This window comes from Bombus fervidus, chromosome 1, assembly GCF_041682495.2.
Source record: "Bombus fervidus isolate BK054 chromosome 1, iyBomFerv1, whole genome shotgun sequence".
Classification (NCBI taxonomy): domain Eukaryota; kingdom Metazoa; phylum Arthropoda; class Insecta; order Hymenoptera; family Apidae; genus Bombus; species Bombus fervidus.
The window spans coordinates 25473396-25498703 of NC_091517.1; the positions used below are offsets into that span (position 1 = coordinate 25473396).

At 37.5% G+C, this 25308-nt stretch overlaps 3 protein-coding genes across 9 annotated transcripts in view; 2 read left to right on the plus strand and 1 right to left on the minus strand.

Moving 5' to 3' along the window:
* Trc (Serine/threonine-protein kinase tricornered) overlaps positions 1-21134 on the minus strand; it is a 39443-nt gene extending 18309 nt beyond the window's left edge. The window contains exons 1-3 of one of the 5 annotated variants that reach the window (XM_072022757.1): positions 20695-21134; positions 17562-17695; positions 9676-9885 (exon numbers count right to left, since the gene is read on the minus strand). In XM_072022757.1, the coding sequence (XP_071878858.1) occupies positions 9676-9885; positions 17562-17695; positions 20695-20696 (346 nt within the window). In that variant the 5' untranslated portion in view covers positions 20697-21134. Of the gene's footprint in view, positions 1-9675; positions 9886-10409; positions 10606-17561; positions 17696-17924; positions 18044-20526 lie in introns of those variants that run through there. The other 4 variants (XM_072022767.1, XM_072022754.1, XM_072022776.1 and 1 more) reach the window with 4 other exon arrangements.
* Taf11 (TATA-box binding protein associated factor 11) lies at positions 12021-24794 on the plus strand. Of its 3 annotated transcripts, none has more exons than XM_071999968.1 (6): positions 12021-12502; positions 22173-22373; positions 22446-22714; positions 22792-22879; positions 22959-23055; positions 23133-24794. In XM_071999968.1, exons 2-6 carry the CDS (start codon positions 22230-22232, stop codon positions 23264-23266), a joined length of 732 nt encoding a protein of 243 aa, XP_071856069.1. In that variant the 5' UTR covers positions 12021-12502; positions 22173-22229; the 3' UTR covers positions 23267-24794. The 3 variants fall into 3 exon arrangements, with proteins under 3 accessions (XP_071856069.1, XP_071856079.1, XP_071856061.1); XM_071999978.1 differs by lacking the exon at positions 12021-12502 and adding an exon at positions 21828-21908; XM_071999960.1 differs by lacking the exon at positions 12021-12502 and adding an exon at positions 21915-22044.
* Positions 24659-25254, plus strand: LOC141445956 (uncharacterized). Its single transcript, XM_074112197.1, has 2 exons — positions 24659-24863; positions 25058-25254. Exons 1-2 carry the CDS (start codon positions 24659-24661, stop codon positions 25252-25254), a joined length of 402 nt encoding a protein of 133 aa, XP_073968298.1.
* The last annotated feature ends 54 nt before the right edge of the window (positions 25255-25308 follow it).

Below are 25308 nucleotides of genomic sequence, written 5' to 3' on the forward strand. Positions count from 1 at the left end.
ACATCGTTACATTATGGACGTTATTTGCATGTACGCTATACGTGTAAACGGATAATAACGTATACACGTAAGTCGATATGGCATGGAATCGTATTAATCGTATCAACGATTAGTTTGTGGAAAAACGATGAAAGGAAGACGACGTTGGAGCGAAGCGAGGTACCACAGCGAGGAATCAGAAGTTACCGGTTGTTTCGCGGCCCCAATTGTTGCTCCGGTGACGGTAGTTTTACCAGTGACGTCATCGGCGCGAAGGTGCACGCGGTCCTCGGTTAACTGTACTTTGGATCAAAACTCGAGCGGGATTCGTACGATCGAGCGTAAAACTGTTATAAAATCGAATAAACGTACGAACGAAAGAACACGAAAACGCAACCAGTCGTCGGATCGGTCGAAGCAGCGATACTTCGTTTCAAAATTATTTTTTTTTTTCCTGATATTTTTCTCGCGGCAGATTTAAAAAATGTTTGTACAAAGTAGAATTTGGAGGATACGACCTACCGAAAATACACTAGTGTCTTCCTTATCCGAACTAACAGGAAGACGAAAGAGACTGTTCGGATAACGAAACAATCGATCGTACGAAGTTTCGTTTATTCGAATACGGGATAAGGTGAATTGATAATTTCTTTAAATATTTATGGATCTCGTATTTGTTTGTCGCTGCTAAGTCGCATAATTCTCTCGATACAAGTACGTAATAGCGTAGAGCTATTCTTTTTGTACTTTGAATTGTCGATGCCTTTTTTCGCATACCATCTTTGCTATGGTACGAGAAGGCACCTTTTCATTAGCACTCTCGTTTGCTCTTTCCATTTGTATAAAATCGTCGTTATTATCGTCTTTATCGCAACGAAACTACCACATCGGTACATTTCAATTTTTTTCTACCGTTACCAGCATCGTAGGAATCTACGTTCTTTGGGTAATTTTTAATATCATGTTTTTGTTTTCTCGTGTCTGTTATCGTCGCTTTTCCAACGCCGTGTAGTTCTTACGTCACTTTCCAGTTCTTCAATTACGTCGTATTTTGTTTCGGTAGTTGGAACACCGTTACTTTCCTACTAAATTCTTCTAATTAGAATTCTCTCGACCGAATAAACGATAGAATGCATTGTACACGAACATTAATAAAATATGTACATATTTGAAACGGAAAAAGGCATTCGTTGCCGGGAAATATTATGTACGGACGATAGAAGCGCTCGAATTTTTAAATATTTAAACAGAAGGGGTCTGTATACCATATACGTTTTCCGCAATGTACAGCAATTGTAATTGAAATCCTAATTGAAAATTCAGAAGTGATTTTTACAGCTTGAGATTCAAGGTGCTTCTATAAAACGCGCACGACCCTGAGTGCAGCTACGCCAATTGATGTCGACGCTTAATATTTTAATTTACAACCTCGCTATATCATTTCCACCGACTATATCTATGCTATTCGTACGCGATGTTCCATGTTTCATCGAACGTTTCTTTTAAACGTGAAAGCATATTCACGATTAGACTGTTCGCGTCGACAGACGAATGACAAACTAGATGCATAACTCGTTTAAGTACGATCGATCGAGTAAAGTCCGAGCTCGCTTCGCAAACGATCGAACGCGCATCGTAATACATAATCGTTAGGTTGCTTGCTCGCATCCTACTTTTATCCGTTATTTGCTCCCGTTTCATAGTATCCCATTCGAATAACAAACATCCGTTTATTTCTTTCTTCTTTTTTATCGTATATTTATCGTGATACTAATAACGCTCGAAGAGAGGAACAAAGGCTGTACGTAGGTGGTTATCGAGAAGCGATATTAAAAACCACAATAACGTACAGTCGAATAAACGTGAATGATCGATAGCGATAGGACTTTGAAAGAACGTTAATTTAAACGAAATTTCAAGCAAAAGTAACGCGTGGCAGAGTACACGCAGTATCTTGTACGAAGTATGATCAAGTTGGACATGCTTTAGCAAGTTTGAAGAACTTTTGCCAAAGTCATAGCATTGGTTTTTGGCTATGGTTCCGAATTCCTTGGCTTAATTTTAGTTAACGTGCGCGCGTGTCAAGGACGCGATATTATAAAGTACCCTAAAGAGTCATATTATGTCATTTGTCCATTCTTACGCTATAGTTTACGCTATAGAATGATATTTTGTACAAGAGAAAACGTAGAAACGAACGTATAAAATTGTTACAAAAGCTGTCTTGCTCGCAATGTTTCTTTTCTTCTCACAAAGTAATTACTTGGAGAATGTTACGTTACTGCCTTTTCACGGGGCAACTTCAAGAAAGTCATGGAAAACGCATTAACTTCCTGAAATGTATAGTATTATACCTATACTTGGATACGGAGTTGTGCGAAATTGGCACCTTCAAATGCGAATTTTTACAAAAAAAAGGAAAAGAAAAAAGCAAACGGGATTCGTTCGTTCGATAGCGAACAAACGAAAATTCTGAATGGACAAACGTGGACAAATCGCGGACAAAAGAATACCGTTTGTCTCTTGTCAAAATTCGCATCGGAGAGTGGCAAGTTTGCCTGACTTGGATACCGGATAAGACCTGACCCGACCAACTACTATAGATATTTTTAATTACGCTTACGGTCCAACAGTTACGATCTTGCGCCATACTCGTTGCCTTCGTCGCAACGACTTTTGCTCGATTTTCACACTAGTTATCGGGCAAAATAAAGTATACAAAATATCGTAATTATTATACGTGGAATAAAAAAAATATTCGACTTCGTATCGCTAATAGATCGATAACGAATAAACAAAGTATTTGTAGGATTACCTGCGAGAATGTAACGAGTATACAATCTCTGTCGCAACACCGACTGTTATACGCCAAGTACAGGAACGCGCAGCAAAGGGTGAATAGGTAAAACAGCGAGCAAGGCGAAAGGAGCAACGCAATCGACTGCATTTTAACCGGCAAGAGAATTTAAGACTCGTTGCGAAATATATTACATATAACGCGAGAAGCCTTGAAGTTTCCGCGTCGTTAATTCAGAGTAGAAGTGAGAACAGAACAGAGAGAATCGAATGAGAAATAGAAAGCTACCCACCCAACTGAGAACACTCGTTTTTAAAGCATACGCGTCAAGTGTTCATCGATTTTTAATTTAAATACTCGCCGATGATTCTCATATTTTTACCACGTTCGCACAACATTACGATTAACAAAGTGTTTTCGTGTTACCCTTATCGACACTAGAGCGAGTAGATAACGATGAAAACAAGTAGTTCTCGTGATATACACGGCGATTGATCGTACCCATGTACGTACAACGCCAAGTACGTATTTCGCTTCTATCGTTCTATCCTGTTCTATCTTATTTTTTTATCCGTATGGTATATCAACATCCAAATCTAACATCTGAAGATTGAAAATACTTGTTCGCAACATTTTTAAATATCGATCAGATCACTCTCGATGCTTCGACAGTTTCGATACAAGAGACAAGTTAAATTATGTTATTACGATTGTCTACGGCTGAATCTGATCCCATCTTCGGTACGCGTGACTTTTCGACAACAGTCAACTCTCAGTAAAATGGTAATGGTCTTTAAACGTCGACGTGTATCGCATAGGATTTCATCTCTGGTATAGAACGACGAATTCTTCGGGATAATCGTTAGATGGGATCGCGAACACGCTGTTTGTTTTTCCTTCTATCGACCTTATTGAGATTTTTATATTCCATGGTCGCTCGAGTTTCGAGGAAGAAAAACTGTGCCACGAGATCGACGTCGATCCAAAAGTTTGCTTCCAATCTGTTACTCGAGCGCGAGTGAACGAAGGATGCGTGGAACAAACAACTTTGCAAAAACTGACAGATTAGGCAAGCTCGATCGCGTTTCCCTTCGACGACGGAACCTCCTCTGAGATTATAAAACGACGCAACGACAAACGAATCGTTTAGAAATTTAATTTTCCAACAAAATTTATCAAAAGTCGTAAACCGATGTTGTGCAACTTGACGAGGCGATAGAGCGATTTGCACCATCGTGACACACCGTACAAACAAATGCTCGTAGTTAGAAATATAATTGTAACGATATTTACAAATAGAACATCGTTCGATAAGCAGTTGCTTTTAGCGACAACGTATACGCATTAGCGCATCCTGTTCGTCTCTATACCGAAAATAACAAGATTTTAAAATCTTATTCGCTAACGGATACGTTCCGTAAATAAGAACGAGAAAGTATAAAACATAATTTCGTGCGAGTGATGCGAACACTGCTGTACACGCATGACAATGGTCGCTTTGTTCGCGAACGAACGCTTGGGCGTACACATCTAGCAGATACGTCGTCCATGTACATTGTACTTACATACATCCCCGTCCGTAAGTATCCGAATATTTACGTATTTACGGATTTATATCTTATGAACGAGAGCGTATGTATAATATATGCCCAGCAGGTCAAGCAATCCTCGACTTCGCTTCTAAGATTATACGTATATATTTTGCTTTTGCGCGACACCAATTCCCAAAGAAGAAAAATCATGTTATATCTACCGTTACATCGGAGAGGATAGACCGCACGAGGAAAATCGAACCAAAATAACGCAAATGGAAAGGGATCGTCGTGTAAACGCTGTCACTTCTCAGACGTCGATGATGAAAAGTTTGAACGATATTTTCACCAATTAATTAGAAAATACTAGAGATGTATAGTCGATTGAGCCGACCATCCGGACACTTTTATAATCGACGAGTAGGCGGCAAAAATGGCCCATTGATCAGCCTTAAATTTTTAATATTTCTTTATCTTTTCAATTTTTTTCATTTTAATCTTTCTTAATACGTAGTATACTTACTTTTAGCTATATGTTTGTACGTAATATAATTATCACATAGAAATTTAAAAATAATAATTGGTATTTATTGAAATGAACGAAATAAGTATTCAATAATTAGAAACTTAAGTCGCTATTTCTTAATTCCATCGTAACAAAAATTCCTTAAGTCGAAGAAACAAGATGTAATAAAATAAATATAGCAATGTTAAAAAAATTTCTCTTTGGTTTCGTAATATCAAACAAACGTAAAGACGCGTTTTATAGTGGCGTATGCATGTGGATATGGCATAGAACTCGAACTCTCGGAAATATTAAATTCATTAATTTTTCCAGAGTACTTTGTTCCTCTATTTAACGATCTTATTTCATATTTCGAAATACCGTTACACGCGAACGTGCTTTGAAACTTAACCGTACTTTCGATTTCTTGGCACATCGAAATTCGTGAAAGAAATCAGGCAGCATTTTCGAATATGACGAGACGTGATAAATCAAATACTAATTTTTCTTACGTAAAATCATATTATACGTAAAATCAGGCGATTAAATACGCTATATCGTACGATGAGACACGTTTCCATTCAATGAAACAAATCGTCTTAGTTGCTCTTACGCGATTTAATAAAATCGAGAAAAGTATACCTTGTGAAAAGTACGACGTACCTTCAAAACGGAGATCGACGTGAGAATGTTCGTGTTCGCGTAGGAAAACAATTTAAAGCAGGTGACACACTCGAGGGTATTCTTGCTCGAGCACCTATGTGTATGTAACCTCCTTGAGAGATTACAAGCCAATGACCTCGTATCTGATAGCGTATTGCGTGACAACGAGTATTCCACGCAAACGAACGTTTCTTCGCGGAAGAAAACGTTCTTTCCTCTTCAGCCGCTGTTGAAACGAAACGTTTTACGAAAACTTGATCATCGATTTTGACTATCGTTGAACTAAACTAAACTAGCGAGATATGTATATTACATGTACGTATAAAGAAGAAAATTTTATGGTAATTATTTAGAAAAACGACGCGTTATCGATTTCGATGATTTTTCTCGAAACTAAGACAGTCCGGCGGTAACGTACGTAGAAAGAAAACGTTGATTTCTACGACATATTGAAAAATCATGGAAATCGAGAACGCGTAGCTCGTTAATAATTGCAAACTTTATCACGATTTTGCGTTGCTTCGAGTAATATGTAAATCATAGACGATATGTGTCTCGTACGACGTGCGACGATAAGCGTTCGCAAGGAAAAATTGGCGTCTCTTTGATATAAACTTTGCAAAAACTAATACTCGTGGCTTATGAATTTCCCGGAAGTAAGCATTGTCTTGCTACGAAGAGAAACCGATCGTGATTCGAATCCCAACTTCCACTTTTGTCCGCAACGTTGCCAGGTGATACATCATACGTATTCAGTTTCACCCACGCGCAAACAAGCTGAGAATTACACAACGCGTAAACGCGACATCGTTGAAAAATCTCTTCTAGGCTTTCTCGTATAAACCGACTATGGTAACGAATCTCGTATAGAATATGTAACATTACGTTGAGTATCGTAAGTTACGATTCAATTATAAATTAAGACAAAGTACGGTACAGAAGGTTCTTAATTGCTCGGCAAGTTTGAGAAAATATATCGATGGATGGATGTTTATCGATCTATCGATCGATATTTCTTGCAATGTGATTAAAACCAGTAAGGTTTTTAAGTACGTATCGCGAGGCTGCGGATGAAGAAGACGGTAATGTCGTAAATTTCTAATAGAGACATTGCTTTCACATTCTGTTTGATCGTTAACCGAAAAAATTGCGTTTCTCAAGAACGGTTATTACTATCTTTGCTGCCATAATCGATAGACTTTCCTTGGAATATCTTAGACTAATCCATAGAGTAAGATTATAAGCTTCGGAATATTCGGTCATCGAATCGAACGTCACCGATCGCGAGAAAAGAATAATACGTACATGTATAAAGAATCTGAAACTTGAAAATAACTTTTAAATTTACAACGAGTATGAATAAATCGCTGACACGGATTTATAAATAGATAAAAATGAAACACTGAAAGAAAATATGAAATAAATTAAAGAATTATTAACCGGCGTTTAGTCGGAAATAGCGTATGTCCATAGATATCGATAAATATCTAACGGGTCGGTTGAATACGCAAATAAATAGATATAAAACTGGTGCATACATTACCAGTAAATAAGATGTAACAATCAAGACGATTATAAATGGAAATCTTACGTAACTTGTTTTTCGCTTATTAGTCTAATTAGAAACTCGGACGATGGTACGACTCTGTTATCGTTCGACATCGTCGTTCCTTATCCATAACTCGTTCTAGATTCGAAATTTATTTGCATTAATAATTTCGTGTACTCGACGGATATGTTAGAAGCCGCGTATTACGAATTTTACGATTTTTGCGTCGTTGAACGCAGTATTTCTTAAATAGCGAAAAACGATCGAGCAACGCCTGACAGAACCGTACTGCTGCTTATTTGCTTCCTGTTAATTGTGCATGATTATAAAGAGAAAGGACATAACAGAGAACGCGGTTATTACGAATTCTACGACATGCCGTTGCCAGCAACGATCGCGACCTGGTTTGCACACCAAGTCTAATGTTTATTTATCAAGTTTACTGTTCGTCCTCTTTCCGGCCTAGTTATCGTGTCGTGCCACGTTTGCCGGGGAGTTTGAATCTCAAGAATAATCTTCTTTTGTTCACGAAACGCTCGTTATTTTGGGTAGCGTTATGCACATTTCTTTCAAGGGAACATCGTCACAGTTAAATTCGACGACACATCTACTCTATGTAATCGATTAATACACATAGCTCGACAGTTTGAATTACGAATTTGTACAAAGATCAAAATGCCCGTCTAAATCTAATACAAATTTCGTTTAATTTAGTTCAGTTTCCAACAACGATTAATCGGAACGGATAAAACCGACTTTGAGACGAACGAAGGAGACGCGACGTTGTTCGAGTAAACACTGCGCAAACACAGCGAGGGTGCTTCTCTTACGTATAAGAGAAAAACGCTGTAGAAACGTATAGATAGACTGTTGAAAAATCGTGGAAACAATGGAAGCCCCGTTAATACGATTCTGCGTTCGTCATGGTAGCTCGAGTACATTGCACCAAATACTCGACGCATCGTTAAATACCAGGAACTTGACACTGATCGTTGCGGAGATTGTTAAATATACTTGGCATAAATTTATGGTTGAAAAAAGTTATTTTATTCGACGACGATTAACTGATTCGAACTGATAATAAAAGACGTTAATTAATAAAATCGATTCACCAAAACTCCTTTCCCAATCTCTAATATTATTGTAAACATCGTGACGCTTTCGTTACTGTTAATCGATTAAATTGCTTCCTGAAATATAGTTTCGGGCTGAAAGTAATGCCCGTTTTGAGATAACAACCACACGAGCGTAGTTTTATTATATACAATTAAATATTTTCCAATACAACCACGAATCGTATTCACAACACTTGTCACAACGTGAAACGAATTTCTGTATACCTTCGACACGCACTTCCTTTCCCGCCAAGCTTTATTCGCCCAGAAATTCTTTCAATTTTGCAAAAAACGATGGTAATCGGGATCGTTGGATCGTTCGATGCGCTGATGATCACTCGTAATGAATTCTCAGACACGTTTCTTGAGATCTTTCGTAACGACAAACGGGACACTTACGATCACATACAGTTTCTCCACGCGTATTGAACTCCCGCACCCGTCGTCTTACGAATAATTCAAATATAATCTTATTACCGCAAACTGCCGTAATTCGATGATTCAAAAGGTGAATTGCTTTTGAACGAACGTATTAAGTATTGAGAAAACGTAAATCGTTATCGGCGGGACGTTCAATTTGCATCGCCGTTTGAAACGTATCAAACTATGACAACTCTAGTTCAGTACTTATAGATGAAATTTTTATTTTAAATAGGAACATCGAGCGACCTTCTACGATCGCGTTTCATCGTTTTATACGACTTTTATGCGTTAACGGGTATCGCTTTTCGAGCGACAATCGTAAATATCTATCTATGCGTTGCGAAGGAAAAGATCGAAAGAACAAAGAAAATTCGTGTAGTCCTTCCTTAAACGAAGATCGAGAGTCACGAGTCGTAAGAAATCGCAGTTGGTGGAAACGCTTTCGTATTAATAATCGTACATGTACGATTCCTATTCAATTATCTGCTAGCCTCGTGAAGTGTACATTTGCTTGGTAAGTAGGATCTTTTTATTAATGGCAACTGCCGTGTGTACGGAACACCTGCGATGACTAACAGTACCACGCAGCTAACTATAATAAGACGCGAGTATACTCAAACACTTACGTTATTACGCAGTAACATCGATCTTGCTCTTTACGAGTAGGTGCTCGTACGTACAGACGCGGCTAGTCTGACTGCAGTGGAACCGAACTAACTGTTGTTCCACGCAAACCGATATCGATGTGTAAAAGTCTAGAATTTTTAATAAAAACTATCATTTGCCGATGGTATTTCAGTCATCGAGTTATTCGAGTTGAATTCACCCTTTCGAGAAATTAACGATACCAATCCTCGACCAGTTCGTCTCTTTTATACCGTTTTACGATCGTTTACCTTTACGCGATTATACCTTGAACGAATGAAATAGAAAGTAGGAAGAAGCAAGCAAGAATAGAGAACGAACGCGCGTCGTTCGACGAGATACGTACGATAAAATACCAAGAGAATAGGAAATATGAAAACTAAATTGGAAATTGCAAAGTTCGTTACAGATTTCTTAATTCGTTGACGCGATAGAAAAGAAAGGTTGACGATCGCTTTCGAATTTACCTGATTTTCCGATCGGTGGTTGACCGAGTCTGCTAAACCACCTGAGAAACCTTCTAGCGGTGGTGGCAGCAGGTGGTCTACATCCTTCGAGTATAACAACTCCATTATTGTTGTTGTTGTTGTTGTTGTTGTTGGAAGTTGGACGTTCGGACGGAGATGCTCTGCTGTACGGCGACATCCAAGCTGTGGTAGTGCTTTGGATAGTGGTACCTTTGACGGTAGTAATGGAACTGGTTATTTTAGCCGGGTGCGGCACCCAATCTTCCGAAGCGACGGGCATTTGTCTCGTCCTCTCGTCGGACGAGTGAAAGACAAACCCGCAGAATGGAAAAGTCATTCAAGGTTTTACACCCTTCCGCGAAGATAAGATTATTTAGGAAACTCGAGTAGATTTCCTATATGATTTCGGAGTACGTGACACAGGCGTATCGACGATAAGTTCGGCAACGTACGATCACGAAATTCGACGTACACCTTTTGTTTTTCCTATTTTTTTTTCCTACTTGCGTAATTCATAAGCGACCGGCCGATTCCAATGTTCCTTTAAACTCGGCCAGCGAGTTTTTTCTCACGACTCGCCAGGAAGAGAACGTACAAGCATAGGTACATATTTTCTTGCGCGCGCGCGCGTACCTCAAGTTTCGCGGTCGTCGCTTCCAACTTTATCTATGTTGCTCGGATGTTTGCTTTAGCGGCTAACAGTCACGTGCTTCCCCTTAACTTGTTGCACATACCTCGACGACTCTTTCTGTATTCTAAATGCGCCCTTGCTCGTCCGATCGATCCAAAGTCATGGCTGTTCTTTCGCCGATCCTCTCCGTTGTTCGATGCAGTCGATTACCGTCGAACGACAAACGGAATTCGTATCTTCGTCGAATTTTCTTATTTCTTCTGCAAACGTAATACGGAGAATACGGAGGAATAGAAAGGACAAATCGCATCGGATCAACTAGTTCTCGCACGTAATATGTACGTTTTCTTAAAATTCTTATCAAAACGAACGACCTATTGGATTTATTTGGTACGTTATAAGGTACTTAGTTTTCATTGCAGCCTTTCTGAGTAATACTATGCTACCGTGGAATGGTAGTATCCAGGTAAATTATGCACATAGGAAAAATAGTCTACGTGTATTTAAAATCGAACGCTCGATCGATCGAAGCAACGACTTTTCTTTGTTCCCGATCCGGCAACGCTTTCCGAAGCGTTTCTTGATCTTCCGCGCATCGGAAAGATAGAAGAAATACACGGCACGAATTTGTCCTTAAGTAGGATTATTGCACTTTGTCCTACTTCGCTCGATCCAATCTAGTCTCGATTAACGGTTTCTCGCGGACCTACGTAAGAATCTTTTCGTAGACGTTTGCAGAAATCGAACGAACAAATTGTTTTCTACGTTCGCGGCATCACAGTCTTTCAAGTATGTATAGGGAAAAGGATGGCATTCCTGAATATTTCTTGTCCCTCCGAAGCGTAAACTCTTGCAGACTACACTGTCGGCAAATCGTTTGGAGGTCGAGGTTGATCTTTCGCACTGGTGAACGTTGCTCGGTCGGTCACGTAGTTGCCGCATTATCCGTGTTTCGTTGCGCTATCATCAGCGACTACGTATATTACCGTCGTCCTCGTCTTCGACGTCGTCGTCGACGCCGCATACGGTTCGTTCGATTCCGATAAGCTCGCTTGCCGCCACTCCTGTTCTTTCCTTTTTTACTTGCAACGAACAATATTCCTTTCGATTCTCTCCTAGAGTTACGTACGGGACGTAGAGCGAGAGAAACGAGTACGCGAATAAACGAATGTCGTTCGATCGGTAGAACGCGTTCCGACAAAGACTTACACGGTACGCGCACTAATTTTCACTTGGAAATGCACAGGCGATCGAAGTTTGCTCACAACAGGTAGAATCGGATCGTCGATCTTGTCGAGTCACGTCCGAAAAACACCATTTAACCCATATTGAGAAACGTGGCGAACGTAGGCCTCGATTGCACAATTTCATCCGGCTGGCGAGAAATTCAGCGAAGATAAGGAGGAAAACGTAGAAGCACGGAGAGAACGTTGCCAACGAGTCGATTCTAACCACACGTCTCTCAACCTGACGACAGACTCGAACTGCCACCGACCAACCGACCGACCACGACCACCACTTCTCTCGACGCTGTCTCTGCCAACTTGCTTCTTCGTGCTCCTCTACCACTCCTCTTGTCTACTGCCGGCCGCCTTCTTCCTTCTACCTCCCTCTTATTTTCTTTCTCTTTTCGATCCGCGTGCGTGTTCGTGTATCCATGCACGCGTATACCTTCACCGCGGCATAACACCGCGACACCCGCGTTACCACTACCGGTACACTGTCGCTAACTGCCCCACCACGCCGCTACTTTTTCCTCAGTCAACTCCCTCTCGCACTCGCTGCTTCGTAACTGTTTCTTTATCTTCTCTTTCCTTCCTTCTTCGTTACTCGCGTAGCTTCGTTACTCTTACTGCACTTTTGTTAACGAATACAGTTCAGAAATGTCGAAACGAATACAGCTGGAGGTATATTTGCGACAACTTGCCGCTCTCTGGCACAGCAACACGTTGTCGTCCATCGTTGTGTTTCATCGTGCTGACGTTTACGTTCAACGTGTTTCCACATTGCGATACGATAGATGTGACGCGCCTGTGTACAGAAGTACTTACGCGCGTGCACGCGATTCGTAGGCGATCCACGCACGAGTGGACGAACCAAGGTAGACGCGAAAAACATGGAAAATTGGAGTAAAAGGGATAAGCGCGTGATACTCGGCTGATGCAATGCGACTGTCAGACAGAACCACGATCTTCCGTAAGTGTGTAATCTCCGTAACGTGACTTTTCGCCGATCACCCTCGAACTGTTCCCCCTTGTTTACTCCTAGATACGCGTATATTGCTCGCGTGATCGTCCACAACGCGCCATAAAATCTATCATACGTGTTTATTCTTAATCGTTCTTTTTGTTTTAACTCGTATTACCAGCGTACGTATTCTAACGAGCTTATTAAAAGCTCTTGTACCAAATAGCGAAATATCCAGAGTTCGGGTATTGGAAAACGATCGGACTTGCGGCAAAAATAGCGCTAATGAATTTCAAGATCGACGCGTTACGCGTTAAAAACCTTTATTTGAAGGCAACTTGGCGAATAATTAACCTGAAAAAATGCAATGTAATAACCACCTACGCGATTTCATAAGGGTCTTCCAACGATTTCTTTTTGCGTTCAACAGAACATCGTTTACGTTGAAAATGGAAAGTCGTCTTTATTATTCGGGCGAAGAGCGTAACCGCCCGTTCTAGAGACGAAGTAAAAACAGAAAGCGTGTCCGATCGAGTTCACTGAGACTTCACGCCTCTTTCCTTTCCTCTTTATTCGTTTATATTTTTCGTAAGTCGCAAAAGCTCGTGAACACAATGGGCACAGATATAATTGAAGAGAGCAACTAATTATTTTAATTCTATTTAATTCGTCGCTTCTGCCGAAACCCTAATCGAGAAATATACACAAAAGAGGAGTAAGAAATATTATATAATACACGTTGATCAACGACATTTGAAGCACCTATCAATCGCAGTGTAAATGCATCAAACTGTTCAAATACGTTCAATATTATAAAACGCTGTACAAGCATTCAAAGTAAAAAAACCAAAACATCGTATCGTTAAATCGAAGATGATTCGAAACGTTAACTCTCTTCTGGTTTTCAAAATTCAAACGAACGAGTCGACGTTGTTTAATTTATATTATGATTATGCATAATTTTTATTCGGATTTTGTATTGCAAATGATTGAAAATATGGTCGAATATATACCAGTAAAAATATGCAATTATCGTTAAATCGATAGACCGAGTGTGTATGTGTGTATTCCGAGTTCGGACACGGAGATCGTTTCGCGCTGATGAAATTAATTTATACGATTTTCTACCAAAAATTCTAAGAGATGTCGATAAACATCTATTATCGAATATTCATTTACGTTTAAAGAGAGAGGGAAATCTAGATGTCTAGCGCGGATGTTGATTGGCATCGTCAGTCAGGAGATGCGACTGACACAGAGATCCCAGTAATAAATCGTAAAACGGTTGCCAGTATGGGTACGGTATACTCTGCATAAAAATAGAGGCGCCACCGAGGATTCCGTAATGAGCGTAAGTTATGCAACGCATTAAGGACAGTGCCCTCCGTATGCGGATAACTTCGGGAATTTCCGTTTCTGTACGTACGAGTAAACTTTATCAAGAGGGCGATACTCGTTCCAACGCGTCGCTAATGTATTTCCTTCGGTCTTGTAGTTTCTTTCAAAAACTTTACCTCGTTCGAATTTTACTACTGTAACTTGAAATCTTTTCACTTCCCTTTGATCGCTCGACACTGGCTAACTTTGAGCAAAGGCGACGAAAGGAATTTACGTATTTATACCGATGAGATCGTCGAATCGTCCGATCCTCCGTATCGTTTGTTCTCGTGGAAAAAAGTAACATATTATGATTACGAGATACGTAAAAAATTCATTTCGTTGCATAAGTGTCCCTGCCTTTGTAAGCAGAAATGTTGCAGCGTAATATATTGCGAAGATCGTGAGCATAGGGTACATGACTTCTATTCGATTCCCGTGTATCGTGTAACTTGGAAAAATATCTTCGTTAACACCGGTGATCATTAAAATACACACTTGACCTACAATACCCATAGGTGAAACGAATACAAAGGCGAGGTTACAGAATGTTCGAACGACGAGGAGGAAAAACCAGGATGACAAAGAGAAAGACGTTGTTGGCAACGGTTCAAAGCGCAGTTCGACCTAACTAAAATACTGCAGTGCTCCACTACGTGTCGCATACCAGGTGAAAATATTGCGGAACTGCTAGCTTACGAATTAAGAATATATATCGTGTAATCGACGGTATAACGCAATTATCATCGTACTTTCTCCGCCAAATCGAATACCAACTCGCAAATTTGTCAGTAGTTACCCACGACTGTTAGAGGTTAACGGAACTAGTCGGATAACGATCGCCAATTTAAATTTCGGTGACTTAAAAATATATATCGTCGGGTCCGATCGTATCATACCGTAAGAATAAAGACTTTAAAATTTTGAAAATGACGTAGTTACAACAATGCGTAGACAGAGGTGGGTAATTTTTATGAAAAAGCTGAATCGGTAGAGCGATCATGTAAATACATCCAAGCAGGATTTCCACTCTAATAACGTTAACACAGTAGTTGGAACGTGCGCGTAGTAACAACAGTAGTAGGAATCAACAATGCTAGGCTACGTCAAAGATTTTAGTGATTTTCGTGCAGCTAGGCACTACGCGAACGAGCGTACCTTGTTGCTCGCCGTTCGAAGGTACCTACGTTACCAACCATTAACCAGCGACAGCGAACGATCGTGCCCGACGGATAATACTTTTCAAATCTGGTATTTACGATCGAAACGTTTGTTTCGTCCTTTATTTTATCTCGCAAAATTTTAAAGATAAAAAATAATACAACGCAACGTATAGAAAAGCACGATGGAGAGATTTTTTCCCGCTTCCCCTCTTAAATTCTGTGGATGAATTTGTCGAAGAAAATCGTGACTCGTCTACGATGGAAACTCCTAGCAATGAAATCGTTTCCGCGTATTATAGGGAAGATTTACGGGAAGCTACACACTTTCCTTTTTTACCATAGAAATTGTGAAAACAATAGTCCTTACACAACAAATTATACGTCGCACGGCACAAAGAATACTTGTTTCTTGCGATTGTTTTCACCCTGTCTTCTTTTGAAAGAATACGTTACAAGATAAATTTTACAATAGAGAATAATCACATATACATACGTATAATTAAATATACAAAATATATACGCCCGGAATCAAATCGAGTAAAATCTACTTATATAGCAAAGAAAAATAGCGACGAAGCAATAAAGTTGGCATCGTTGTATAATGGATTTTCTTCGTCCTTCTAAAGAAGCGTAAACGTAAATATACATACGTATCGATAACTTTGCCTCGACGTTATAAATTTGAACGTTCTTGTATTTAAGCGATCGATATAAACGAAACGATTTAACGAAACAGATACTATGTTGATAATAGCGTCGATATGTTCCGGAGATGCTGAAAAAGCTTTTTCGTTTAAAGAAAGGAATTATTACGATAATAAAATAGTAGGAGCGTGTAAGTAAATAAAAATTTGTTCCTAGGTTTTATTGGACCGAGTGCGTCCAACTTTCTCGCGTATCGTATGACCAGCTTGAATTTCGCTCGAAAGATCGCTCGCCCGGATTCGTAAAACAATAGAAATAGAATTTAAAATTGAAACCTGTAGTTGGTAAATCAATTTAGATAATAAATGTCTTTTGTCGCATAAAATTCACATGGCGCATACGTGTATAGCTACATATATGCCTGGAAATTCTCATGCGTCTGTTCGTGTCAGTTTAGAAACGGCTCTACCAATGTATAGAACATAGCGATCGATGAACGAACCAAGCAGAATGGTCACGCGATACGAAGCAATTTTCAACTGGTTTGTCGAAAAAATGTAGTAGTCTGGTAACGATCACTTTGTCAGTCGTGGTTGTAGCGTTCGGCTAAATAACGATAAAAATAATTTACTTATCTACCTACCTTTTCTTCTAGAACACAAGATAAGAAATAGAAAAAACGCTATAATTGTTGTACCTTTGATTTAGTTATCCTCGTACGTACTACCGTTTATCGTATCGAACGATATACGTACGTGTGTGTACAGAAAAAAATCATAACGAATTACTTTATAATCTCTATAGCTTATCTTAATACTTTATAATTGCTACAGTTTTATAATCTCTTCCTCTACGTTTTACAATTTCGATATCAGACGAAAAAGATAATAGCCAATGAGAATGCAAACCGTTTGGAATTATAAAAACACCGTAGAAAACATTTTAACGCGACATGGAAATCGTTTAGGCGATTGCTGTAAAAAAATCCGCCGATGAATCATTCTGTTCTGTTCTGACTATTCTGCGTAGAACTTGTATCCATTGTACCTCGTCGTCCGTTCGACGTAAAGTAGCGTACACAATAGCCACAAAGATTACCTTTACGCTCGTCTACATACGTACGTAGCTGTTTTCGTAAGAACCACGAATCCTGAGTAAAAACGATAATACTATTTAGACGTAGCTACGCCGTAAAAGAGGTTTTATTTATTCGAGACTCGTCGACCTTCAAAGCCTTGTTCCTTCAAAAGGCGAGTCGATGCAAGAACACCGCTAAACGTTTGTCTATTGTTAGAAATATGTTGGAATTAAGAAAATAATCGCGACGATTCGAGAAAAGCTTTTTATTTATACGCAAACGATATTTTATAAAGGTGAAACAATGTGTTTCTCTGCGTTTAGAGTAACCAAAGCCGAAACCGAAACCGAAACGTAGGTTAATAACAGAGAAGAGACAAGGAAAGGATAAAGATCTTTAAATTTAATACGGCGATGGTTGGGTGAGAAATGGCAGCGTACGGTTCTGTCGCATCGAGACTTTCCACGGTGCTTCCGTGTTATCATAATTAAACGAATTAATGAGCGCGCATTTTGCTTCTTAGCTTTGTTTCGGTTTAAAAGGCGAGAACGTGCAAGATTAACACGAACCGTGGCCAATGTCGATTGCGAATCCGGAAGAAAGATATAAAACTTCTTAAACGTAATTATCCTTCTATCGTTATACTTCTACCAATTTATATCTTCGATGCTGTACGATTCAAAAATAATCTGATCGTGCGAGTAGCGCCGTATTTCACGAATTTCGTTTATACGTACGTTATGTTCGGCATTTATCTGTATTTCGGTATACGCATTTCCACGATCCTCGCAATTCTGACACGTACCTTCTTGGTTGGAGTTGTTAACGTTAGGGTTAGGATGAGAAGTCAAAGAGGACGGTGTCTCATCCTCGGCGACGCCCATCGTTGTTGCTGCCGTTTGCTGATGATGCGTCTCCACTTCTGTAGCCTCTTCGCACCTGCAGAATAAAGACATTCAGAACTTTATCGTTCTTCGCATCGGTGTGCTTATCCTACGAGTATTTCCAAATGGTCGCTGTTTATGTACAGCAATTGCAATTTGAATGTTAACGATCAAACTACGCAAAATCCGTTATTGTTATCCGATGCATAAATAAAGTACGATTTTATGGGGAAAAAAAAAGTCCAAATCTATTACACGATATGCGTTGGCTAATATATATATACCTTTCCCTTGATCTTTGCACACGAATGAAGAAAAAGCTGGGGAATATTTGCGTCAAGCCTCCACACATATATATATGTATATATTGGCCGAAACAGAGCGACATTTCTAAGCAATCGAATTTCCAGCCGAGACAGCATTTTTCACCAATCGCTTTCGTACCTTCGCAGATGGAAAGTGCTTACGTAAAACTTGGTTTTACTTGGAGCGGCAGAGTCAAGGACCCGATGTTAGTTAAACTGTAAAGCGTTACGAGCGCGAATTCGCGTAAACCAACATTTACGCTTAATCGTAGCGTCACGTGTAACATTAAACTCATTGATATCGAACAACGTAAGGAAAAGAGATGCGCGTAAATGTGTCTTTGTCGTTAGCGCGTTGTACGATCCTCTATTTTCCTTACTAATTCCAATATAATCTCAGCTGTTTGATGACAGATCTCTGCATAATAAGAGACTTTGCAAACATCGAGTAAATATCGTCCTCGATCGATACGCTCGTGACGCTATGTCGCATTTAAGTAACCAAGCTCTATCGTGTTAATTTTAGAAAACAATATGTAAATAAACGTTGTAACGTTACTGATTTAAATGTTAATACGTCGACACTCGTAAAGAATCGTTGTAAAGTATCGGGATATCGATATTTATCGTTTATCTGTCGCGCATCAAACACGACTTAATTTAATCGGCACGATCCTGTTTCCAAGCGTATAATTTCAACTTAAAAATATCCATTTCCTTACAATGTTGTTCTTATAGTCTTTTAAGGTAACAATCTCTGACCTTTGTAAACAGAGGATAAAATCGAAAGTCGGGTAGATGCAAATAACGGTGTATCGGTTGAAAAGGAAAAACTTTTCGGTCGAAATGGATGAGAAAAGGAAGTCCGAGTGCTAGCGATCGTATCGTATCATGTGCTATCTAATAACGCATTCCCACGATAAGACAAATTTGCGTTAAAGAAAAAAAAAAAAAAAGAAAAAATGAAAGACGTGGGATTGGTAAGTCGGCGCGATATGACGCGTTCAACGAAATAAGAAAGAGAGGAGAATATCGCGGTGTCTCTAACGGTATATTGACCTCTGCAATGCCGATCGCCGTAAACACATATTCTATATCTCGCACGTGACTATGTACTTTGCTCGTCGAGTTTTCATGTCGCAAATCGCAATGCTTCTTTCGCATCTACAGTATTATTACGTACATACGCAATTTCAATATGCGAACGCCGTTTCTCCACGCTGATCCGAAATTCATTTGTAACTTAATACTTTTACACAATCTGTGCACGAGCTGATGGTTTGATTGCAAATCTGATCGAAGAAAAATTACAGAAAAGGCTGCGCGTTATTTCGTGTACGTCGCCGTCTCGACGGAAACCGTACGCCACGGAATTAGCGAAAATTCAATCAACTACGAACAAATTGAAAAAAGTAGATATGTATGTAAGTTGGTTCGCGTGGTAAAGCAACGTTATCGTTTGCTCGCGAAGCTCGGTTCGAAAGGCTAGCAGGTTGAACAGAGGCAACCGCGACGAAGTATGCGTTCCCTATGTAGCGAAACAGGCTCTTCTCCGTTGATTCGAGCAAGACTCGCCGGGTCGTTTCTCCTTCGGCCAACGACCGTCTCTCTACGTTTCTACCTTTAGTTTCAGCCGCTCCCTTTACGCGTGCCTCTACGTAAATGTAATACCTTCGAACTAAATCCGTACGTTCAAATCGCACATCCCTTCGGAATGGCGAGCATCGCTCCGAAACGAACGATGTCGCTTCAAAAAATTCTCCTTGAAAATATATCGTATGAGAAATATTTTAATAGTATCGAATATCGAATTCATACGGTGATACGAGTAGAATGAAAACCGACTGGTATAATATGATAATCTAGACGGCACCTTAATTTCTATATGACAACAACGGCAACTTGTTTGTACTTAGTAAGAATAGTAGTAGGACATAGTAAGAATGTTTATATCGTAAAATAGATCAACAAGAATGAAATTCCTTTCACTGAAATAATGTTACGATCAATGAGATTTTATCAAAGTAACAGAAAGGCATTCTTGCAATACATTCTCTGCAACGTAAAAATGGTATGAAAACGAATACGTTCAAATATGGAAATTATGAAGAAGATACGAAAAGGATATCAGATCATCTTACGGATAACGTGGTTTGTGTGTTATGGAGTAGCTTTTGTAGAAAATAAAAAGAAAAAAAATAAGACAAGAAACGTCTATTGGAGATGGAATGTATTTTTAGCAATGGTACGGACGATTGAAAAATGAAGGTTGATAAAATAAAATTTGAAGCCGAAACGACGAGAATGACGTTTCCGTGGAAGAACGAGATCAAGGAAGGAGAAGTCGGAGAGCTTTTGAAAAGACAAGACCGGTTTTTCAGTAGCGTTTCTATCACGGTATATATACATAGGTGTGTTAGCACAAAAGTTTAGAATGACATTGTTGATAAAGCGCATGATAGTATGCGTATGAAGAGACGTGTGTGCGGATTAAGCGCGAACATACATAAAGGGTTATGTGTTGTGCAAAATTCAATGTAAATTTACAATATTTTCTGCTTGTATCGGCAGTTTTTCATACCGTCTACGAGGACAATCTTTTCCACTGTCTTATGCTCGATGAAGAGCTGTCGCGACGGATGCAATGCTCGCTGGCAACGAAACCCTTTCTTCTCCTTTCGCCATAATTTTCTCGTGAAATCCGGTACGCAACGAACGCCGTGTATTTTCCAAGACACACCGTACTCACATCTTAATACGCGACTCCGTCTTGAAACTGCATTCGTAGGCCCGGTATTCGATGCTTCGACGTTAGAATCGAGTCAACTCTTTGCCGACGATGTTACTCTCGATCTTTGATATTTCACTGTATTCCACTCACTCACCACCGCTCTCCCCTCGACCCTCGAATAAGATAGACAATATACTCGGCCGAGTTACAGACTACAGACCTACCGAGCCACCAGCTATCGTCCCGAGTTCCGGCCAGTTCTCGATATCCCTTTTCCCCGCGCCGAGTACCCTTTACTTTTCAATTCAATTATCTATCGATTCGTATCCAATATTATATTTCTTTTTACTTCGATCACTAGAGTCACTTGCCTTGATAAAATTGCGCGATACTTTTTTGTGAACACCAACAAACTATGAAAATCGTGAATACGATCTGGTATTGACAAATACGTCGCGGCGTCGCGACACTGTCGACTAAATTTTACTCAGTCACCAGCTGGCGCCACGTTGCGATGCCTCGCGTCGTTTAATTCCTAAAAATATTCCCATTGAACAATGAAATATGTATGCATTTTACATCTAAGCTTGTTTCTATAGATTTTTCATAGCGATATATCACATAGATGTTACTTTTCTAAAATTTTACTTTTCTCCAGTTTTACATTTTTCAATGGTATAAATTCGTTTGTGTTTGAAAAATGAGAAACACGTGTGGCTCGATATGCCTGGATCAATTTGATTTAGACTTCCTTATACTCCGACTCGCTTCGATACGTTTAAAATAATTGAAATCTTTTTATACAAATATATATTTATAGATTTAACGAAAAATCAAAACTTTTAGTTACATTATTTTATTTTCCGTATATAAGAATAAACGCGATATTTTAATCATTATAATGCAATTTATATTATTAGAGTTGATAATTCAATAATTCGGAGAGTAAACATTTATTCTATATTCTTACTAAATCTTACACGACTTATTATTATAATATTTATTTATATTTTTTGTATACAAGTAATCTTGTTACAGATTGAAATAATAAAAAATTAGCAAAAATTATATAACATTATTTAATAAGAAAAGAAGTTACGTTCTCGAGTTTATTGTGTATTTCACGATCTATAGTATTAAATTAATATGTCATTTTTTAATAGTCTACGTCCTACCTATTGAAAAGTATGGCGGGTTTGTTTGAATTAAACCATAAACAGTGCTTATGCAAGGTAACGTGTTTTATATATCACATTGAGGTATTAAAGACCATTGTTGGAAAACGTGCATAGATTTACAGAGTTTTTTTATAACTTATTTATTAGGTTATGCTTGTTAATTAAATATTTAGATTAAACTTTTCATAAGGTGATTATTATAATATTTAATCTAACCTAAAATAATATATTTTTGTAGGATTCAATTAGTTGTAAATAACCTAAACAAATACAAATAACCTAAACCAAAGACAAATACAAGAAATTTTTAATTTTTAGACTGATCGAGAAGCCCTAAATTTATAATATTTGTAATTCGATATATCTTATTACATTATGGATAATATATTTGGAAAAGAAGACTCTGGAAATGAAAACGAGCATGTAAATGTTGAGGTAAAGGAAGAAAAAGTTAGCCCTTCGCAAGATTCTGTAATCAAAGATGTAGAAACGATAGATGTTGATAATATACAAGTTAAGGTATGTTAATAGGATGTTATATCGCTAAGCTAGTATATTTTTATTTGTTCGTTCGTTTATTCATAATATTAGGTAGAATTTGATGCGATGAGTTCACAGTCACAGTCGGATGGAGAAGAAATAGAAACTAATCTATTATGCGACGAAGTCACAGAATTGGAAGATCAATTGGAAATTGTTAAACATGAAATTGAAAGTAGAGAAGAAGAACAAGCTAGGGAAGATATATTTGAAAATGACATAGTATTGCCTCATGCAAATCCAACAAGCGTTAAAGAAAGAAGAGAAAGTAAAGAGAAAAGTAAAAAAGAATTAGAAGAAGAAGAAAGAGAAAGGATGCAGTATGTACTTATATTTTTTGCAGTTTCTGAATATATATTATTTTATACATAGATAAAATACTTTTTTTTCTTCAAAGAGTACTAGTGTCAAATTTCACGGAGGATCAATTGGACAGATATGAAATGTATAGAAGAGCAGCTTTTCCAAAAGCTGCGATAAAAAGAGTAATTATTTTTCTCTTACATTTTTTATAATACTATGTCTTTTTTTAATGTGTTTCATAAATTATACGCCATATTCCAGATCATGCAAACTATAACAGGTTGTTCAGTGTCACAGAATGTGGTCATCGCTATGTCTGGTATAGCAAAAGTGTTCGTTGGAGAAATAGTAGAAGAAGGTGATACTTAAATCTTCTATTAACATCTCTAATGAGTTAAACTGTTTCCTTTAATTCAAATATGATTATTAAATTAGCTCTTGACGTTATGGAAGCTCATCAGGAATCAGGTCCTTTACAACCAAAACATTTAAGAGAAGCAGTTAGAAGACTAAGGCTTCAAGGACAAATTCCAAATGGACGTGCTAATAAAACATTCTTCCGTCTATAAGTATTCTTTAGCATAATTATTTAAAACTGTGATTTAAAACAAATGTCTTTAATAGGTTAAAAAATTGGGTATTTTTGTATAAAAAGGTGTGATATATACACAATGTATTAAAGTTATTCAAATGAGAACAAATACAGCTTCTCATACATGCACACACAGAGAGGGATATACAGTTAAGAACATAAAATAAATTTTTGCTATTGATTATATAATTATATAATTGTTTTATATTATTAGTATTATTTCCGTCAAAATATCTTTCTCACGTTTCTCTATTTTCTACCATCGTTTGGTATTATCGAACGAAATTTTACAATAGCGTGCGAGGATTAATATATTTATGTTTGAACTAGTTTCAAATTATGAAGAGAATAAATAATCACAATAAAATATCCAAATATAACAACGTGAAATGGATAAATTAATAATTATGTAGAAATAATGTACAATTTTATGTATTTTTTATTTAATGAGATAGGAATTATTAAAGAAATTGAAGATAAAATATTTCACATTTATATTGTCTCATATGTTAAATTAGGAGAGATCAAATTCATCAGTGAATATATTATTTTTATATTTTTATATCAATTTAATCACAAAATATTTTTATTATCCAAACATATTTCTATAAGTGAAATAATATTTGCTTTATATTATACCTCTTTTAAATATTAATTAGTATTTATAATATCGATATGTGATAGCATCTTTCATATTGCTATTTTCTGGCTTTTAATACTTCTTAGTAGTAGTAATTGATGAACACAGTCAATTGTTTTATTTTAACTAACTAAATATACTATATGTATATACAACTATCACATATCCTGCATATATAGGTGAAACTGTCAAATAAAATGTGATTTATTTCATCCTATTAATGTATAATTTCATTTAACTGATGAAGCATTGTGAGCGATTAATGTAATATGTATTTATTACCTACATTGTTATTAGTATGCATTATTTCAGAAAAGTCTGATAATGGTATTAAATTTGGAGAGTTGTGTACCTTTAAATCAAAGGAAAATACTCTAATGTTTAATTCAAATCCTTCGAATGCTAATGCAATTCATGAATGGTAATAATATTTTTTTTATATTGTAACAAAATTATATCAAGCCATGTATGTTTTACAATTGTTTATTATCTACTGATTACGTTGTTATACTAGTTATGAGACTTAACATTAAGTTTATGAAATTAGTATATGTGATAATCAAGAGGTCAGCCTTTTCTCTGCTGAATTAAATGTTTTACAAAAAGTTCAGGCAGATACTAAAAAGAAAGTTAATCTGTATGTTCTTGAGTTTAATAACAAAAAGATCAGATATGTGAAAGTACGCAATTCATATAATTTGAAATAAATTTTCATTTAGTATACGTTGGATGCAGTTTGGTCAAATAATACCACAACGAAATGATGAAGGATGTTATGATAGTCCATTTTACTGTAAAAGTCTAACAAACCGTCGGCGCAAATTACTTAGTTATTTAAATAAACTACTTTATGAAAATCCTACAATGAGCATGGAGTTACATGAAAAGGAACAAACTAACTTATTGAAGGATATAGGACATCCTACTGAAAATAGTAAGTAAACAATGAAGTTATTCATTTAGATTTATGCACTTCCAAACGTACCTAGTATGTACTTAATATTTATTATTTTTAATCAATTGATTTATTATATATCTATTATATACGTATATATAAATCTATTATTAATCTATTTTAAAGTTAAAATTTTTTTATTAACAAAATAAATCACTTTCCAAATATTATAGAGAGTGAATTGTGGGATGACTGGAGCAATTGGAGTATATGCAGTGTAACATGCGGAAATGGTCGTCAAGTTCGTTGGCGTCATTGTTCAGCAGAACATTGCATAAAAGGATTAAAGAGAGCACAAATAAAAGCATGCCGTTTAAAAAAATGTGATTCTAAAGATATTCTTCACTGGCTTGGCATTAAATCCAAATAGTTTTATTAAAAATAGAGAATACATTGTTATATTTTAAGTTTATACAGAAGTACG

What these genes read in the sequence shown, in the direction of transcription:
- Taf11 (XM_071999968.1), top strand. Translation starts at nt 22,230, where the DNA reads ATGGATAATATATTTGGAAAAGAAGACTCTGGAAATGAAAACGAGCAT. An exon ending in GAAGAAAGAGAAAGGATGCA is followed by an intron (nt 22,715 to 22,791) that starts GTATGTACTTAT and finishes TTTTCTTCAAAG; the next exon opens with AGTACTAGTGTCAAATTTCA. An exon ending in CAAAAGCTGCGATAAAAAGA is followed by an intron (nt 22,880 to 22,958) that starts GTAATTATTTTT and finishes GCCATATTCCAG; the next exon opens with ATCATGCAAACTATAACAGG.
- LOC141445956 (XM_074112197.1), top strand. Translation starts at nt 24,659, where the DNA reads ATGCAGTTTGGTCAAATAATACCACAACGAAATGATGAAGGATGTTAT. An exon ending in AGGACATCCTACTGAAAATA is followed by an intron (nt 24,864 to 25,057) that starts GTAAGTAAACAA and finishes CAAATATTATAG; the next exon opens with AGAGTGAATTGTGGGATGAC.